Genomic DNA, 16,665 nt, shown 5'->3' on the forward strand with positions numbered 1-16,665 from the left:
ATTTTCATCAGAACTCTTGCTGCAGCATTTTGGATCAGCTGAAGACTTTGAACTGCATTTTGTGGACTTCCTGATAGTAAAGAATTACAATAGTCCAGCCTTGAAGTAACAAATGCATGGACTAGTTTTTCAGCATCACCCCTGGACAGAATGTTTCTAAATTTGGCGATATTCCAGAGGTGAAAAAAGAAAACCCCGGAAACCTGTTTAATATGGGCTTCTTTATGCAACAACGGAGGCGCACGTCCAGCTTTGGACAAACCAGCGTACCCTACTTGTGCAAAAACCGGGGGTGTGGATGGAGAGGCTTCCGACATTCACGCCCTCTGCGCCTTTAAGGCTGCATGTGGTCTCGCGGCTCCGGCGGGGAGCTGTGTAGGTGCACGCTTTCAAAGTTTCACTGGGGGAATAGAGACGACGGGAGGCGGCGCGTCGCCCCGCCGGGAGACAAAAGCGCACAACATCCAAAGGGGAAGGAAAGGGGCATGATCGGAGGAGAGAGAAGGACCACAGTTTAAGCGAGGGAGGAGTGTCCGACAGGAACAAAGACACAACAGAAAAAGAGAGAGAGAGAGAGAAAGAGCCGGGTTTACGGATGAGGTGGATGTAACGAGGAGCTCGCTGGAAAGAAGGAAGGAAGGAAGGAAGGAAAGGGAGGAAGAGGGACTCACTCCGGGGGCCGGCGGCTGCAGCCCACCTCCTTTCAGCCATGCCGCTTGTATTCCGCTCCCTGTTGTTCGGCTTTCTGACGCTGCTGGTTGTGCTTTTGATCGTTGATGATGTTGCAGAAGTGGAAAAAGAAAGCGCGTAAGTAACCCAGCGTAATTTATCCAATCAGTGTACCCCCCCCCCTCCCCCCCCCAATCCCACACCTCTCTCTCTTTCTCTCTCCGTCTCTCTCTGTGCCTATTGTTTGTAGCCCGGCAGGTGTTAGATCTAATCTATCTGGTGCGCACGGAGGAAGAATAAATAGGAGAGATAGAGAGAGTGTGGTTTAGGATGCTAAAAACAAAAGAGTTACTTCGGGGCTGATTGAAGTTCGGAGTTGAAATGCTGAGCTTTCCTCTCCCTGGGTTTGTAACAGTGGTGTGCAGCTGCTCCTACAGCAGCCCGCCCGCCTGCCTGCCTGCCTGCCTCCCTGCCCGGGTCTCCAAGGATTAGGCTATTTGTCTTGCAGCAGCCTGCATGCGGGATGTAGGATACATTTCCACTATAAGAGCGTGCAAAGAGAGGCTGTGAAATTGAGGAACCGTGTGTGTGTGTGTGCGTGTGTGATAGAGAGAGAGGTGGGCAAATTAAACAAGGGGAAGGAAAACGGATTGCAAACAACTAAAAGGGTTTTCTATTTTCCTCTTTCTGACTTTGAAATGCTGAGCAGTGCAGCAGCATCGCTCCAGGTCATCTACGGTCCTCTGCCCCAACTTTCATTTTTTTATTGCAAGAGCATCCATTCTTAATTTGGTCATAAATAAATAAATAAAAAAAACCTTGTGCAACATTTGACTGAATAAGTATTGATCTATTCACTTTTAGTGGGAAGCCGGGGTTTTTTTTGTTGTTGTTTCTCACCTTTTTTCCTCCCTTCTGCAAGAGCTGTTCTATCTTGTTTTCAGTGCAATTACCCTGCTGTGGCTCATTTTCTAATGAGGTCACATTGCCCTGTGATTCGCTGTGGGAGAAAACCCAGAACCAGTTCTGGATAAACGCAGCTTAACAGCAGCAGGCCACAGGGATTGTGAAAATGATCAGGGAGTTTAGCACTGCTTCATTTAGACTGATTCTGTTAGACTGACATAAACCTGTCGGATATGATCAAGGTCAAGTGTTGTTTTTTTTTGTTTTTTTTTTTCAAAAGTGCCTGACGCTGGGAAACCTGAGTGCAGATGCAGCAGATTTACTGTAAATGCACGGTGGAGGATGTTTTAGGCGCCTCTGGAGCAAGCCTGCTCACTTCCCTGTGAAAAGAAAACCTCTACTCAGCCCTAATAAGGCTCCATTAAGGCCACATTTCTCCTTATTACATCAGCAAATGGCCTCACAGTGGGTTTCTCAAAGTGAAATAAAACCCTGAAGAGTTCTTTTCACCTTCACTCTCTTCAAAAGAAGCTGATGCTGAATCCAGTAGAGGCCTTGGATGTAAAAGCTGCGAATGTAAGCTGCCTGCAGTGAAATGTTATTCTGTCTGAATCTCTCTCTTTTTTTTTTCTTTTTTTTTTCTCCCCCAGAAATATTGGGCTCTCAAAGAAGACCAACGTACACCAGCTCGTCCCTCCTCACAGGTCAGAAATCCTACACATGAAAGGAGTAGTTCATATCCATGAACGCTTTGATGAATTAGAAAACACTTATAAAATATATTAATTTCAGTCATTTGTTTCAAAAAGCGAAACCCATATACAATAAGGTTTATATTTCAAGCATTTGTTTACCTTATTTTGCTCACAACCAATTAAAAGCTACAATTCGGATTTTTAGAAAATGTGAATGTTGGTTTAAAGCAATAAAAATGTTGTCGTTTTTGTACAGAAACATATCATTGCTCACATAAAGTCAGAGGGAAGACTGCTGACTTGGCTGTTGTCCAGCAGACAGTAATGGCTGAGCCACATAAAGGATATTGCTAAAGAAGCTGGCTATATGAAAGCAAATGAATGGAAAGTTTAGTGGAAGGAAAATTCGTGGTGGGAAAAAAAAAGTACACACGCAGTAAAAGGGGTTTTGTGTGATATACACAACACAGTGATTGAGAATGTTAGGCTGTACCATACCAGGATAAATCTCTTGCTGAAAACTGGGATGAGATTATTAAATATGATTAACTCACATTTATGTCTTTACCAATACAGCATTTCCCCACCACTCTTCTTGTGGTTAATATCATAGTCACTAATAATACACACCAAATGTGGGCAATTAAGGACAGTTAGAGTGAATCTAACTAGCCAAATATATGATCAGTATAATATTCTCCCAAATATTGCAACCAACCAGTTCTTTGGGATTGCAGTATTTGCACGAATTAGTTTTTTGGTAACGACTGCGATACGATGGAGTGTGCAGCTCTAGGATGCTCGCTGCTCACATTCTCCCGAATCCAAGCACGTTTACAAAAAAGTTGAGTGGAAGGAAAAACTGTGGAAGTAAAAGGTGCACAAGCAACAAATGTAACCACAGCTTGAAGGGATTGCAGAGCAAAGTTAATTTAGAAGTTAGAGGGGTAGATTCACAAGGAGCAAATTGCAGTTGGAGTCAGAGCTTCCAGAGCCACCACATGTATCACATTGGCTACAAACACTGAATCAGTTTTGTTAAGCCACTCCCAAACCATAAACAATGAAGCATCTTTCTTGGGTCACAGAGAACTGGTATGGTCCAGAGTCCTCTTTTCAACCGAACTTAAATGTTTCAATTCATTTGAAAATGAAGGTCCCAGAGTCTGGAGGAAGGGCGAGGAGGCACAGCACCCAAGATGCTTCAGGGCAAGGGTGACGTTTCCACACACATACTTTTCAGTGGACTGATATGTCTGAAACGTTTGGTTTTCTGGTCTGATAGATCCTAATTACCAGATTTTGGGGTTTCATTAGCTGTAAACCAGAATCGCTAAAATAAACTGCAACATCCATTCATCCATCCATTTTCCAAACCGCTTAATCCCTCATGGGGTCGCGGGGTTGCTGGTGCCTATCTCCAGCGTTCACTGGGCAAGAGGCAGGGTATAAACTGCAACAAATGGTTGAAATTAGGCCTAGACGATAATTCAATAACAATATATATCGATCGATAGACGTGTGGTTCATTAGGAAAAAAATGGGGGGGTCAATAAAAAGGTCAATAAAAGAACAGTGTATTCTAGCCTATCATGTGGGTTAATGCTACAGTCATTAATCCTCCCAACCAATCACAAACACAGACCTAGGAAAGCTCCGCCAGCCTTCGGAGATCATGTGTTGTTGTTTTTTTGGTTTTGATAAAAAGTTAGTTGATTAAAGGGTTGCGTTTGAATCTATTTATTTAGAAATAGGCCATTAAGCAACAGCATAAAATGGGCAGGGCTGCACTTAAAATGTATGTTTTGAATTTTCTTGAGAATTATCAATATCAATCAATATATGATGTCGATTTTATCAATATGCTTTTTTTTATATATATCGTCCAGCCCTACTTGGAATGTCTCGTAACGTGTCTGTACGAAAAAAGTTTCTCTTTTTGAATCGAATTACTTCAAAGAATCAGCTTTTAAATGATACTCTAATTTATTGAGCCGCAGCTGCCCGCCTACAGCCGCGGTCGAGAACCAAACGGCCCGTGTGTTTGTCATGTTTCAGAGTCCTTTGCAGCCTTGATAACACAGTGAGTCACTGACGGTAGGTGTGTCGTAAGTTTTTAAGGCAGCGGATATAAATACCCAGCTATGTGTCACGCAGCGCTGTCAATGAGATACATCTGCAGGAAGAATAATGTTGAATAAACACCGCAGTATTTCACACAGCCGGAGCTCAGTTTTTAGCTACGCAACTGAAATAAAATCAATATCTCCATGAATGAGTTAGGGCCACTCAAAACGGACTGCTATAAATACGCAGATCTGCGAAGACAATGGGTAGTAAATCCAAGGATGAAGTCAACAAATCAGCTTGAACTTTGTTAATCACTTTCAAATGATAGTGGCGATGTTGGGCCAGGGTCCGCACAACAAATAAGACGTTTACAAGGAATGCAACAACTAATTAGTATCCTGACCACTACTCTGAAGTAATAAAAGCGTCAGTTCGGTAGTTCGTGTCTGGTCGGTCAGTTTCAGCTAAAGTCAATAATGCAACATGTGGAGGTGATTTGGATTGTTAATACATTGTCAGCTGCATTTCTGACCTAAACGCCGTATCAGTGGCGTTAAATAGTGAAGTTTAAGCTTCTTTTGATTTGACTGTCACTTATTTAGCTCAACTCTGGTGATTGTAATAGTACGATTAGATATCCCTAAAAGCGTTCATGTCGCATCGCATTACCTTAGAAGACTCGCCCAATGGGTAGGTTTCAGTAAACATGCAGAGCCATGCAAAAGCATTCATTCTCCTCAGCCTTTGGCAAGGTCTTAAAAAAAATGACTTTTCCAAATTTTTTTCCAACAAATATTGAGCCACGGGTATTAAAAAAACTGACAAGTCATGCTTTTCCTGTTTCTATTTGCAGCAAATCTTTGGAAAAGGCTCATCATTTTCTTTTGATTTCACAGTGAAGTCTAACTTTATATTGGCTTAATATGTTATAAAACATATCCCAATAAAATACAAGAAAGAATATGATTGTGAAAGTGACAGAATGAGAACATATTTATCTATCTATCTATCTATCTATCTATCTATCTATCTATCTATCTATCTATCTATCTATCTATCTATCTATCTATCTATCTATCTATCTATCTATCTATCTATCTATCTATCTATCTATCTATCTATCTATCTATCTACCTACCTATCTACCTAGGGTTCAGATTAAAATTTCAGCACCCTATAAATGCGAGAAAGTGATGGTGTCTGTTGCAAAAAGTGTATTTTATCAATATTTGATGTTTTGTCTAACAAAACGTGTTTTGGGCCTGTTAGGAAAAAGAACAGCATCATTGTTTGGACAGAAAGACCACATTCATTTATCAGACTTTTAAAGGTCAACATTTTCCTTTTTCTGTTATGATTTTAATTTAGAAAGGCTGCAGCAGACGCAGATCCCACTGTTACAACAAATATCCCCAACGACGTGAATCGCCACGCGCCAAGCTGCAACGGCACCGCCGCAAAACCCTCGTCCAGCAGCTGGACCTTCAACAAGACCCTCTCCAACCTCATCAGGTACGTTTCCACTCGTCCACCGTCACAGACGCCTCCTCCAGGTCCGCCGAGACGAGCGGTTTTTAAACCGGCGCGCGCTTGCTCCTGATTCCAGGAAGAACGTTCTCCGATTCCTTGACCCAGAGAGAGACATCTCGATCCTGAAGGGCACGCTGAAGCCGGGAGACATCGTCCACTATGTGTTCGATCGCCAGAGCACCACAAACATCTCAGAGGATCTCTATCGTCTGCTGCCCACCGCGTCGCCCATGAAAAACCAGTACCACAGGCGCTGCGCCATCGTGGGGAACTCTGGGATCCTGCTGAACAGCAGCTGCGGACCAGAAATCGACTCGCATGACTTTGTAATCAGGTGAGGGGCTTCTCTTCTTTCCTTAACTTAAATGTCAGCAACTGAATTGTATTTTCCCTCATGTAAAAATATGCATAAATGCGACTTTTAACCTGCTTTCGCACCCCACCAGTAGCGTGCCGCGCTTCTCAGGGGAAACTTTGTGGCTCTCCCCGGCTTCTTGCTCCGATTTCCAAGCAGGACGCTGTTTGTGAAGCCATCAGCCTTTTCTGCGCTGCTGTTAGAGTGCGAGCAGAGAAAGCACTCTCTGTGTGATTTATGTATCACTATTTACAGCTGCCTCTGGAAGAAAAATACACCTGTTTTTGGCTTTGCTGCGATTGCAGATACAAAAAAAAAAAAAAGACGTGTTTCTGATTCTGTGCAGAGTTCGATGGAATCTAGCAGAACGTGCAGAGGTAGTGGAAAAACTCCCTCTCCATAAATCACCCACTTTAATGTTGCCGCATAAATAGAGAAGTAAGCAGGCTTACAGCCTCGGATCCTGCGTGCACGTTTTCCGTACACGGGATGGAAAGGGTTCAGCTGTCTGGATTCCTGTGCTGATGTGGAAGGGGTCATGGTTGCTCTCCAGCTGCACCATAATAATATCAAATCTCCGCGGTAATGATCGGCTGAAGGCAGCTAGCAGGAGATGTGTCATTCTGAAGAGCTGAGGAATTTGCTTTGGCACTCACATATGAGATGAGAAGATAATGTCTCGGCTAAATATAGTTCTCTGCCTTCGCTTGGTTTTCTACAAAGTAGGTTGATGGGGTTTGAGGTACAAGGTACAGAGCAGCAACAGTGTTTGCATACCAATTGCTCATTCAACTAGATGCTCATTGGAATATTAAACGGGAACACAGAAAATAGGCTTTTCCAAAGGTTTTGGATTAAAAATCGTTGTATTTATATGAAGTCTTCGGATTTTGAATATGCATCCATAAATTTCAAGACTTTCCCCACATGTTGATCTGTTTACAGTTGCTAAATTGTGGCCTAAGAAGATAAAAACACATCTTAAATAAATTAAATGTAAAAAAAAAAAAGTTAAAATCATCTGGTTTCATTATTTTTGCCGGCATTTGAACTATGAGCCTTCCAAAAACACAGTTTTGTTTATGAAGACCCATTGTGTTAGGACTGTGAGGACATTTCCTATGCAAATCTCCCTCAGCCCACCATATTCGTGTTGTGTGATGAGGCGGCGGGCTCCAAATGAGCAGAAAAAAACCTCTGGTCACCTTGGATTTTTATGCTCACGCCTAGAGAGCTCTGTGTGTTCATCTTGCACCGTTCAAGGTTAATATCGCTGACGAAAACTAATGAAATAACGAAAACTAGAAATCCAATGTTTGGGATCACTTTGAATATGACATGCTTTTTAGATGTTTGTTACACACAACTATTTCAAAAAAAAATTTCAGTCTTGTCCCTGGTATGCAACGTGTACTTTGAAAAAAAAAAAAAAAAAAGAAAAAAAAAAATATATATATATATATATATATATATATGCATATGTATATATATATGTACATGTATATATATGTATATATATGTGTGTGTGTGTGTGTGTGTGTGTGTGTGTGTGTGTGTGTGTGTGTGTGTGTGTGTGTATAAACACTAACAAACAAATGCTAAGAACTAGTTCAAACTAAAATAGAAGTGAAAACCTGAAGGCCAAACTAAATACAAATTGTTAAAAACTAAACTAAAACCAATCAAGCCTGCAAAACAATTAAAACCTTGGCGCAGATGGAAAGGCGATTTCTTAAAAGGCCTTTACCATTTGATGAAAAAAAAACGCCACCTGCAAAAGCAGAATGAGAACCAAGCTTTATAGGAAACAAAGAAAAAAAATGAAGTTGGTCTGTAGGGGTCCGTTCACTTTGTTCTGCTTTTGATTTCATCTGGTCATCTGTGCGTTTTTCAGCGCTGCCTCTTGCAGTGCTGTAACACTAATCAGCCGCAGAGAAGACAGACGCGGCAACATCCGTGCTCCAATGACTACCTCGTGTCGGTTTGCGCCGCAGCAGGTGTCACCTGGAGCACGTTTTTTTTACGATGATTGCCCACCATGAAAATCACAAGGTGAGGAAAAACACCGGCCTCGGAGTTGTGGCTGGCAACTAGCGCTAATTACATCATTTACTTACCCAGTGAAGATAATAACCAGCTAAGAGTTTCTGGCTTTACTCCTGAAAAACGAGGTAAACATCGTTATCGGTCCCCGCTCTGTTTCTCCTGATGTCGGGGGCAGAACAAACCCGCCGATGCACAAATTGGAGAGAAACGCTTCTTATCAGTGGCAAGAAAAAGAGTTTACTTTATCCATGAAAATGATAAAGGGAACTCAGAGACTGGTTCCCTTCCTTATCATGAAAAAAAAAGCATCTTTGTGTTCCCTTGTTTCAAGGTGTAACCTGGCCCCAGTGGAAGAGTATTCCCAGGATGTGGGCCGGCGGACCAACCTGGTGACCATGAACCCCTCCGTGGTGCAGCGGGCCTTCCAGGACCTGGTCAGCGACGAGTGGAAGGAGCGCTTCCTGCAGCGCCTCCGCAACCTCAGCGGCAGCGTGCTGTGGATCCCGGCCTTCATGGCGAAGGGAGGCGAGGAGCGGGTGGAGTGGGCCCTGCGCCTCATCCGGGTGCACACGGTGGACGTGCGCACCGCCTTCCCGTCGCTGCGCCTTCTCCACGCCGTCAGAGGGTAAGACGAGACGCAGGCGCAGCTGCCGCATCTTCGCGGGAGCACCTGCGAGCGGCATAATCAGGAGTGTTGGCAAACTCTAATCTGCAGGCCCAGGTGGCTATTTTTAACCGGAGCCTCACAGCTCATCATCAGGGACAGTCAGCGAGGGAGCTGTCGCTTCACTATCACGTCCCTCTTCTAGTTGCAGTTGTTTCCTGTGAAGTTAGTCTTTTGGTGTTGTCTCGATTGCTCGGCGGCATCGTCTTGACGTTTGGTGCAATATGCTTGTTCTCCATAACTTTGAACAATGTGATATTTTTCCGCTTATGGTGCTTGTCAGTCAGCAACCCACAGACAGCCAGCAGGAAAACCAGGTTACTGTATTTTTGTACCATCACCACTAACTCACTGAGTCTTACAAAAAATGGATTCAGCTGTTTCACATTTTCTCACATTACAACCACAGATTTCCCCATATTTTAATTGGATTTTATGTGATAGACCAGGGGTCACCAACATGGTGCCGGCAGGCATCATGGTAACCCCCAAAAACCATAAGTGGTGCCCTCAAGTCTGTTTAAAAATAACACAATCCTGCAGTTATTTTATTAGTTGCTCTTCCTTTTTAATTATACTTGTACTTACATAGATTTAAAATGATAAATGCATTAAAAACATGTGTATATTACATAAAGTTAAGGTGAGCTCTGACTCTTTTAGTTCAGTACAGGTGGCCCTTCGTATGACACAGTACCAATGAAGTAGCTCTCAACTTTAAAAAGGTTGGTGATCCGTGATTGATCAACACAAATTGCTTCATAATTGTGAATGTAAAGTAAATAGTGAACGTTTTAAATTTTCAAATTGTCTTCTACTAACGAAACTCTGAAAAGTGTGGCGTGCATATTTGTTCAGACCCCTTTAGTCTTATACCCCGAAATAAGAATCCAGGGCAACCAAAATCCGTCAGCGTTCAACTAAGTAGTAAATTCACCTGCGTGCAGTTTAATCTCTGAATTAATGAAATAAATCTGAATAAATCTGTTGAAGGCCTCAGATGATTGGTAGAGAAATTTATGCCACAAATCTGGTCTTTGTGTAATAGTTACAAGAGGAAAACCATTGTTAAATGAATGTTGAAAGATAACCCGTGTAGGTGGTACAGCACACACGGAGGTCGGGGGTGAGCATAAAACTGAACTTTTTTGTCATTTGTGATGAAAAACTAACATAGCACATCACGCTGAGCATAAAATCTGTCAATGTGAAACATGATGTGGGCAGTGACACACTGTGGTGATGTTGTTTTCCAGCAGCGACAAGGAAGCTGGTTTGAGTTGATGGCTGGATGGAACTAAATAAAGGGAAATCCTGGAAGAAAACCGGTTAGAAACTGCAAATTGACTTGAGCATGAGGTTCACCTTCCGGCACAACAATAACCAAAAACCTACAGCTAGTGCTACAGTGGAAAGGTTTAGATCAGCGGTTCTCAGTCCTGATCCAGGTCTTCATGCTTAGATGTGCCTCTGCTCCACATCTGCATGTCATTAAATGCTGCAATAGCCTATTAATCCCCCATTCACTGGTCTTGGCCAAAGCATATTCATTTTTTAGTTTTTTAGTTTCAATGGGACTTAGTTCTGAACTTTGACTGGGCCATTTTGTATCAAGACTGGAAAGCTGCTGTTGTTGTTGTTTTTTAGCTTGAGATATTTTGCAAAGAAGAATGGATTATTTCTTTTTCGTTTCTAAAAGGGCAAAGCTGGGAGAGACCCCAGGACACTTTTCAGCTCTAATTACAATTGCTTTACAAATACAAGCCACACTTTTCAGATTTATCCAAGCATCTTTTTTTCTTTCACTTCACAGTTATCCACCACTCTGCGCTGGTCTAACTGAAGCTGTATTTTTTTTTTTTATGCTGAATACACGCACGCCTAGCTGCTGCTGTCACGTCTGTTTCGGCAGAATCCACGATTTCTTTTTTTGAAACAGCAGGAAGTGCCTTGACCAACGCAACTTGTTGTGGCTTCTCATGACGCATGCTGCTTACACTTTCATTTGATGCCGTGATTGGCTAAAACCAACGTCTGGTAGGCGGGCACTAGGTGTCGCTTCGCCTAATCAGCTCAGAGAGTTCTGCTGAATGTCCCTCCTTTCCCTGAACGGGTTCGATGGGAGCAGTCCCAGATTGATAATGTGGAGAACGGTGAGTGCCAGACATGATCAATCTGGCTAACCAGGTTAGTGGACATCCCTCCCTCTTGACCTCCCAAGGGGTAGCTCACTAGGTGGGATGGTGTCCCTACCTTGGTCCCACCAGGTTCTGGCTGCCGTGGTGGGCTGGTGCCTGTCGGCGCCTCTAAGGGGGTCTCTCCTGCTTAATGCTGGGTGGTCTTGCTGCCGGCGGTGAGGCTGGGTCGTGGTGGCTCCGTTTCCCACACCTCACCCTGTGCCTCTTTGGCCTGGGGGCTGCTGCTCCCGTGCCTCAGACGACCTACCTGTGTGCGGGGCGTGTGGCTGCCCTGAGGGGATTGCTAGTGTCTCTCTGCCTGGGGCTGCTGCAGCCTTACCGTAGCCGAGTCCAGCTGTCCTTTCCTCTTTTTTGGTTGCTAGGTTTTGCAGGCCATCTACCGAGCTCGCAACTCACCTCCAAGTGACAAACTCTCTCTCTCACAGACACCCACTCAACACAAAACGCACGTATTTCTTCACATATGCTCACTCGCCCACACACACACACACACACACACAAAGTAAGGTCGTAGCACAGGTTACTATTACAGGGGATGCAGTCTTGATTTCATCAAGTCATTTCTGTCTTGAGAAATGCTTTGTGTAGAACAGAACCGCCCGGTCACATGTAGGCAACCAGCTTCATAGCATGGAGTGCCAAGACAGGACTGGTGCCGCATTCAGTACCTGTCCTGCAATAACATATGTGAGATTTAGCGACACTGATAGGCATAAAAATTACAGATGGCAGCAAACTGAATAACCCTCAGATGCGTCATTTTCTCCTTTCAAAATTCCCAAACGCCTCCTAAAGAGCCAGAACCCAGTTTTTGTCAAACAAAACGTGCAATTTGGCTGCCATATCATCAAATGTCATCAAATCGCAGTCTAAGGGAAATGCTTTTATGTTTGCAAATGTTCACTCCTGCCCTCGAACCCTTGGTTCATAAAAGCTAAAATATTTAATCCAGGCAGTGCAAATCGGGGCACAAATGTTTGCCTCTCCGTGTTAAAAGTTGGGGCAAGTCCAATCAATCTGGGGCCGAGGCACAGCCAGTGATTTCCAGAGAGGCAAAGCGCTCAGACGGCCTGACTTTATCTTGGTGGAATAAACAGCAGGATGCAGCGGGTCCTGTCGTCACCGGGAGATTGCCAGGCAACCGGCAAGAGATGCAGGATGAGAGCTTTTGACAGATAGACCTCACGTTGTCAGTCCAGCTCACACCAAGGAAGCAGGCAACACGCCGTCGCTTTCTCACGTTCCCCTTTCCACGGGTTGCAGCTGAAATCTGGTTCTCAACAGTGTGCAAAGCAGATTAGTTTCAACTTTGCTTAAATTATTAATAAAGTTGTGTTCTTTTTGTCAGCTGGAGCTCTTGGATGGACTAGAATTAAATTTAAAATCCAATTACGGTAAGCTATTCTATTGGGCCAGCCGTTTAATCTTTTATTCCTGACTGCCGTCTGAGTGCGGATCGCCTTTTGGACCAGTTTCCTGCGGATCTGTAAAGTGCATCCTTCAGTCTTTTCAGGCTCAAACAGAAATCCTTCTCAGCGTTTTCTTTTTCGTTTTCTGCTGCTCTCGGCTCTTTTATTCTGCAGGACTCTGCTCCAACTCATTCCAGCCTTGTTAAAACCCCAACCTCCTCTGCTGGTCAGTGACCAAATAATGCTATTTTGTCTGCTCCAAATAACTCTCTGTCTTGCAAAAGAATAAAAAACACACACACACACACACAAGCCAGGCTTTCTGCTCCCCGCTCTAACAGCGAAAATCCATTTTCGCTGCAAAACGTAGTCTCCTCACGGCTCGATATTAAAATGAGCCGCGTCTAACTTCACCAAATTATTCACCGACGGCGCATTCTTTGATTAATTATTTCATCCAAGTTTAATTATGAAGCAAAGCCCGTGAACTGTTTCTAAATATTAACAAGCTTAGAATCGCGCGGAGAGACGGCCGGGGGAGATCGAGGAGGCAATGACAGCGTCAAGGCTGAACAAACGGGCTTTTTCCTTTTTAAAAGGAGGAAAATGAGAGTAAAGGCCGCAAGACCTTGTGTCGCTGAAGCTGCTGCTGCTGCAGAGGGAAGCATGTCGAGTGAAGATGTAATCAGTAGCCGTGGAGAAGACCTCTGTGTGTGTGTATTGCCTAATAGGGAAAGGAAAAGTACAATAAACAAACAAACAAAAAAAAACAGGTGAATAACAAAGTGAAATTATGACGGACTTGTTTTTTTATTTAATTCTGCACTAAATGTTGAATTATTGGGGAAATCTCGGAATAGCGTACTCATGGATCAGCCTCTAAAGCTGCAGTTTTTCTTTTATTAGAAACACAAAAAAAGGTTTTATTGTGTTTTTTCGTGGTATCTGCTCAAATATAAACTCAGCACACAATATTTCACAAATGTGGGTCACTTTTCTATGAAAAGACCTTTTTTGGCCAAGTTTAAAGAAGCAGGGAATCAAAGACTGATATTGAATAAGTAACTGTCTGTGATTGTATTTACTATGCAATCAATGTAAAAGCACAAAATGTGGCTTAAAAAAGTTAAATACTTTTTAAAGAGGATTTTAATTTGTCTGCAGACGTGAAAACGAAGATGGTGCAACAAGTATTGGGTGTTGGGTTTTATCAGGAACTCTGAACTCATCAGAAAACCGTTGTTGGGTCCACGATCTTGCATCTTGGATCGAGACAGGAAATCTAGAGCGAAACGGAAAACGTCTCAGAATACCTCAAGCTTGAACATCAGACCCTTATATCTTCATATTGATCATGGTTTTCAACTTAGTAGTGATTAAAAATAGCAAAATGTAAGTTTGAGGGAACTCTGCTCTAACTTTTAAAACTTTACTTGTGTTATTCTAACATTTGCAGCACAGACCACATAAGATAAGATAAGCTTTATTGATCTCACGTTGGAGAAATTCACTTGTCCCATCGGCTCAATAGTCAATCAATAGTCAGAAGAAGGTGCCAAAAGTAGGGAAAGGTGCATCAGTTATATACAGTGTATCTTCATATATACAGTGAATCAAAAATAAAATGAGAAAAAATAAGAATAAAAATACAAAAAAAATCGGAGTAGGCAGATGATGTCATATGTACATTCACGGTTATAGCTGCTGTGCACAACTTGGATGAATTCACCCCTTTTTTTTCTTTTCTTTTTTTGCTTCGCTTTCACTGCAGCTAACAGCGGCCGTGTGCTTATGTCCACAGGTACTGGCTCACTAACAACGTCCACATCAAGCGTCCCACCACCGGCCTCCTCATGTACACGATGGCCACTCGTTTCTGCGAGGAGATCCACCTCTACGGCTTCTGGCCGTTTCCCCTGGGCCCGCACGGCAGGCCGGTTAAATACCACTACTACGACACTCTGAAGTACCAGTACACGTCCAGCTCGAGCCCTCACACCATGCCCCTGGAGTTCCGGACCTTGAGCACTTTGCACAGACAGGGGGCGCTGCGGCTCCACACGGGATACTGCGATCTGGACCGAGGGCCGCAGAGAGATCTCAGCTGAAGCCTGGCGGTCTGGGCAGAGTCAGCACAAAACGCTGCTCTTTTTACTGCTTTATCTGCTAAAACTTGAAGGACGAATTGAATGGAACCACCGTCAATCACAGCCTTTTGTATTGGCTCATTATACGTATTTTGAGATTACGTATGAGATTTCTATGGCAACCGATATCTCTCGGGGGGGTGGGGGGTTCATTTGTGAGCTTCCACAAAGGCAGCAGATGGTTTGTGTTCTATACCTGGGGCTACAGGTTTGGAAAACAAACCAGCAGGGGTTATTTTTCCCCGCTGTTTCGGAGAAAAATGGGCCGTAATTCCATTTTAGAGTCAACTGTTTGGATTACGGCGCAGCGGGAATCTGTACACGAGGGAAAGGATGTTCACTTGTAACCCCGCTCTGCTGAATTTACGCAATGCTGTTTGTGAAGTAAGCAATTTTAAGAAACAGTAAAAAAAAAATGAGAACAAGGACATGATAAAGGGATTCCGATTAGCAGTTTATTATGTATGAGGGGTCCATTCAAAAAGGCTGTAATCCTAACTCTGGCATATCCACTGCATGGTGAGGTGCTGCTTGTGATCTCTCGGTGGGCCACAAGATGGAAGCACTGAATAATCAGGGACAATGACGGTACAAAGGTCCAAGCTGAGCAACAGCTTTCTTTCTTTCTTTTTATTCTGAAATAGCTGAAATGATGTGATCCTTTTGCATTTTTTTTTTATCTTGAAAAGAAAAAGAAAATTGTGCTTTTCTAGCTTCATATATATATATATATATATATATAGAGCACCTTAAATTCCAGTGATGCCCAGGGGCCAACATTTGATGAGGTTGCCTTGAGAACCAAACGACTGAATGGAAGCTCGCCTCGTTGCCTGTGCCTCCCGTGGGGATAAAGGAACGGCGTGCCAGCTGTTCACACACGAATGTTTGCCCAGCCAACGGTACACTTAGTCTTCGCAGGGTTTCCTCAAAAGTTCCTGCACTGGACATGTGAGGAACGGGAGGTCAGAAGGTTGCTCGCTGTTTTTTTTTTTTTAATGAATGTACCAGGGACTTTCTTACAGGAAATGAGACACAAGAATGTGCTTTAGATTCATTTGTAGCTGAAGACGATTCAGTGCAATAACGCTGAAACAAGGTAAAGCCTTGTGATCTTTAGGTAATGTTTTTCTGTCTTTGAAAAATGGATGTGACTTCTTACTTGCATATAGGGACTTTTGATTAATATTAAACAACTATTTATAGACATTGATATTAGTATATTTAACGGTAGCTGACACTGTTTGGTGCCTATAATCAAAATGCCAACCTTTTTTAAAAAGGACCATTGACATATTTAAATGAAAGGTTTCAGGATTCATGACAGAAAAGGTCTTACGTACAGTTCTGCTCAGAAGGAAACAGACTTTTCACTGGCAGGAATGTCAGATTATAAGTTTTTTTTAGTCATCTCTTGACGTATTTAAACAGCTCTTCTTTTTTTAGGTTGGAGGGACTATACATCATACAACTGCAAGGATTTAAAAAATGGTGCACAAATGAAAGTTTATTGTGGATTTTCTCATGGTTATACATTAACAGCTCAAATATATACATACACGCCCGCTATTATTTGGATAATATCCTACCGATATAATATCCCAGCAAGGTACTGAATGACCAAAACTCCTTTTTTAGTTATCAACCAAGATTCTGCGATGTTTTTTTTATCCAAACTATTATAATTCATTCAAATTTATTTTAGAATTGAGCAAATTTAGATTTTTAGAATAGTTCATCAGTCTTTATTAGGGCTGAGGTGGGGGCCTGTCCATAAGCTCAACGTTAGCCTGCTTTTTATTTATTCCAAAACTAGTTTAGATGAGTGTTTGGGATCCATGTTCGCAACACCTCTTTGATGTCCAAGTTTTAACCATCTAGTTGATGATTTGAAGTGGAGATGAAAAGGTTGAATATAGTGCCTTTTTTTCCATCCAATACCAGACCCTCAGCATGATGCTACCACCTTCATGCCT

General features: G+C 42.9%; 1 protein-coding gene across 1 annotated transcript; it reads left to right on the plus strand.

The window, feature by feature from the left end:
• Positions 1–680: 680 nt before the first annotated feature.
• Positions 681–15,167, plus strand: st8sia2 (ST8 alpha-N-acetyl-neuraminide alpha-2,8-sialyltransferase 2). The gene is made up of 6 exons (XM_012859700.3): positions 681–807; positions 2,226–2,279; positions 5,709–5,852; positions 5,947–6,204; positions 8,603–8,896; positions 14,344–15,167. The coding sequence occupies exons 1-6, from the start codon at positions 710–712 to the stop codon at positions 14,648–14,650; spliced, it is 1,155 nt and encodes a 384-aa protein (XP_012715154.2). The 5' UTR covers positions 681–709; the 3' UTR covers positions 14,651–15,167.
• The last annotated feature ends 1,498 nt before the right edge of the window (positions 15,168–16,665 follow it).

Source organism: Fundulus heteroclitus, chromosome 2 (genome assembly GCF_011125445.2).
Source record: "Fundulus heteroclitus isolate FHET01 chromosome 2, MU-UCD_Fhet_4.1, whole genome shotgun sequence".
Classification (NCBI taxonomy): Eukaryota; Metazoa; Chordata; class Actinopteri; order Cyprinodontiformes; family Fundulidae; genus Fundulus; species Fundulus heteroclitus.

Bases quoted from the DNA above. Each gene is read 5' to 3' on its own strand.
- st8sia2 (XM_012859700.3), top strand. From the start codon at position 710: ATGCCGCTTGTATTCCGCTCCCTGTTGTTCGGCTTTCTGACGCTGCTG. The intron at 2,280-5,708 runs GTCAGAAATCCT...ATTTTAATTTAG, and splicing joins CAGCTCGTCCCTCCTCACAG to AAAGGCTGCAGCAGACGCAG. The intron at 5,853-5,946 runs GTACGTTTCCAC...TCCTGATTCCAG, and splicing joins ACCCTCTCCAACCTCATCAG to GAAGAACGTTCTCCGATTCC.